Source organism: Nannochloropsis gaditana (genome assembly GCF_000240725.1).
Source record: "Nannochloropsis gaditana CCMP526 unplaced genomic scaffold scaffold907, whole genome shotgun sequence".
NCBI lineage: Eukaryota > Eustigmatophyceae > Eustigmatales > Monodopsidaceae > Microchloropsis > Microchloropsis gaditana.
In genome coordinates, this window is record NW_005803046.1 from 5,693 (window position 1) to 8,272 (window position 2,580).

General features: G+C 59.1%; 1 protein-coding gene across 1 annotated transcript; it reads left to right on the forward strand.

The window, feature by feature from the left end:
• Positions 1–276: 276 nt before the first annotated feature.
• On the forward strand, positions 277–800 carry NGA_2123200 (uncharacterized protein; the record flags this gene model as incomplete). Its single annotated transcript, XM_005853408.1, has 1 exon — positions 277–800. A coding segment is annotated over one exon (524 nt), but the record flags the coding sequence as incomplete, so codon positions are not given.
• Positions 801–2,580: the final 1,780 nt, after the last annotated feature.

Sequence of the window (2,580 nt, forward strand, 5' to 3'; positions counted from 1 at the left end):
GCGAGACGAAGGCAGTCTCGCTCAGATTGATTTCGCGGGCCCAGTGTTGCATCCACTCAGGTGTCTCGTCGCCTAATTTGTGATGAGGAGGGAAGGATGTGGGTGTGATGAGGAGGGAGGGGGGGGACACGCGCACGCAGTCAGGGATAAAACCAACACGAGCGAAGCGTCGCGGGGAAAACCCGAAACGCGTCACTCCAGAGCAAAGAATTGTGTACAAGGCTGTGCTCGGCCATTTTCGGACGCGGACATCCCTCACCGTGGCAGAAAACCACCGCCGCCGGATTACCCCGAAAAGCCATTCCAGTGAACGCGTCCACGTGCACAAAAGCCCGCCCGAGTCCCTTTCCCAACTCTCCTTCACTGGCCACCAGGCTCAATCGATCCAGGCCCATTTCGAACCATTTTTCCTGTCCGTGCACAACGGGGGAGGGACGGAGGAAACGGAAACCGCACCGATGGTACAGGCCCAGGTTCTGCGCTTTGGTGATGAGGCGAAGCCGCAGGACCCGGTCAGGGTATGCGTCCAGGATGAGGTGGACGTAAGTTTGGAGAAAAGCGGTGGCCAGCCCCCGACGGCGGAGAGGAGGTCGGACCACGACGGAATGGATGCACAGCGTTTTCCCCTGGGTGTCGTGGTGGGACATGGTGTCGTGCTCCAAGGTCGTGCCTCGGCAGAGCGTGCCGTTGATGAGCGCCAAGAGCTGCCCCGTGCCCGTGTGATAAAGACCGTAGAAAAAGTCACCGGCGTGTGTCTGACGGTAGTGCATGCCTGCCAAAGACGCTGCTTCGTCCTAAGGGAGGGGCCGATGAGGGGAGGTTAGACCTTCTTAGATGGACGTGGCACGCGATGATCGAGCGACCCCTGCCATACCAAGCTTAAGAGGCGCATTCGCGGACAATCACGCTCGAATTTTTCCTTTTCAAGGACCAAAAAAATGTCGATACTGCGTCCTCAGTCGGCAGGCAAAGATGTTCGGTGAGGGGCTGCTTACCTCCGGATAAGAAATCGTCTCCAGGTCGTGCGCTTGCCCCACGTCCGCGGCCGTCACCCTCCTGACGGCATGATAGGCTTCCATGTTGTCTTTATGCCGGGAGGAATATGGGTAGAACATTAGACGCTGGCCAGACAGCTCAGAGGGAGGGGGGACTCGACCCTCTCAGCGAGCAAGTTGACCTCGAGAGAGGGGGAACAAACTATCATCCCCCCCATCATGCCCTCTTGTCCTGTGTTGGTGCCCTTATCTTTTCCATTTTCTCTCACGCAGGCCTCAGCCGCATTCAATGTGGTCAAGTGTTTATTGGTGACCAGCTCTGTCGTTGTATCCCCTCGGATTGCGCGCATCTCTTCCTCCCTCCATTTGAGGCTTCATCGACTACAACCATGCGACAGCACTCTCCGATGCTGTCTGGCACGTCTACCGTGCTATTCATGCTCGTTTTCTGGAATCTCTCGCACCTTTTGCTGTCCTGTCCTGTCAACGAGACTTATTCCGGGGGGGCATTACAACTTTTGCGCCCCAATGACGTCCACAACCGGACCTCTCTCAGCGTAGTTGAAGAGACGCTGCGGTACATTGAAAAATTGGAGGGGCCCGTGGCCGTCTTGGCAATCGTCGGACCGTACCATACGGGAAAGAGCTTCTTGCTTAATCAGGTAGTGCGCTCTTTGTCTGCAGGGAGGGGCGTGGGAGGAGGCGCTGAGGAGGGGGAGGAGGAGGAGGAGGAGGAGGAGGAGGAGGAGGCACAAGGGCTGAAAGCCCCCCGGGGCCCTGATCTCAGGGACAGTCCTTGGGAGCCAATGGATGGAGTGCACGCGGCCGTCCCTGTAGTGGGCGAGTTGTTCCCCGTGGCGCGAGACGTACGGCCCCAGACGAGCGGGGTTTGGGTCTACCACCGCCCCGTCCTCGTGCCTCGACCCTCGGGGCCCGGGGGCGAAGGGGCGGACGCCAAAGGAAGAGGTTCCCAGCGCGTGGACGTGCTGTTCCTGGATACGGAGGGCTTCAGCGTCAGCAATGTGACAGAACGGTACGACGCCCAAGTCTTCGCCGCCGCCAGTCTCCTCTCCTCCCTCCTCGTCTACAACTCCATGCACGTGCTGCATGCGAACGAGCTCGAGTACTTGGACATGTTGGTGCACAACACAGAGCTTTTTGCGGTGAAGACCGCCATGCAGGGCGAGGGCGGGGAGGAGTCGAGGGAGGAGGAGGACGGGGCACAGGGCAGGGAGGGAAGGCCGCTGCCTCCCACGGACGACGTCAATGACGGGAAGGGCCTGTTCCATCATCCTCCTCCTTCCTCAAATCAACCAAAGTCGTCAACCCTGCAGCGCCAAAGGGGGAAGAGAACTCCCGCGTCATCCTTCTCGGCGAGGATGTGATGGAAAAGGCCTCACTCTCCCTCCGGGACCCAGGAAGGACGTAGGCGCTTGCCACCGCCCTTCCTCCCTGCCGTCACGTCACAGGCAAGAAAGCATTTATTTCCCCTCCACGCTTCCCCCTCTTTGACTTCTTCCTTCTTGCTTCGCCGATAATACCTTGGTGAGGGAGGAGGTGACGATGATGACGTCATCCGGGTTAC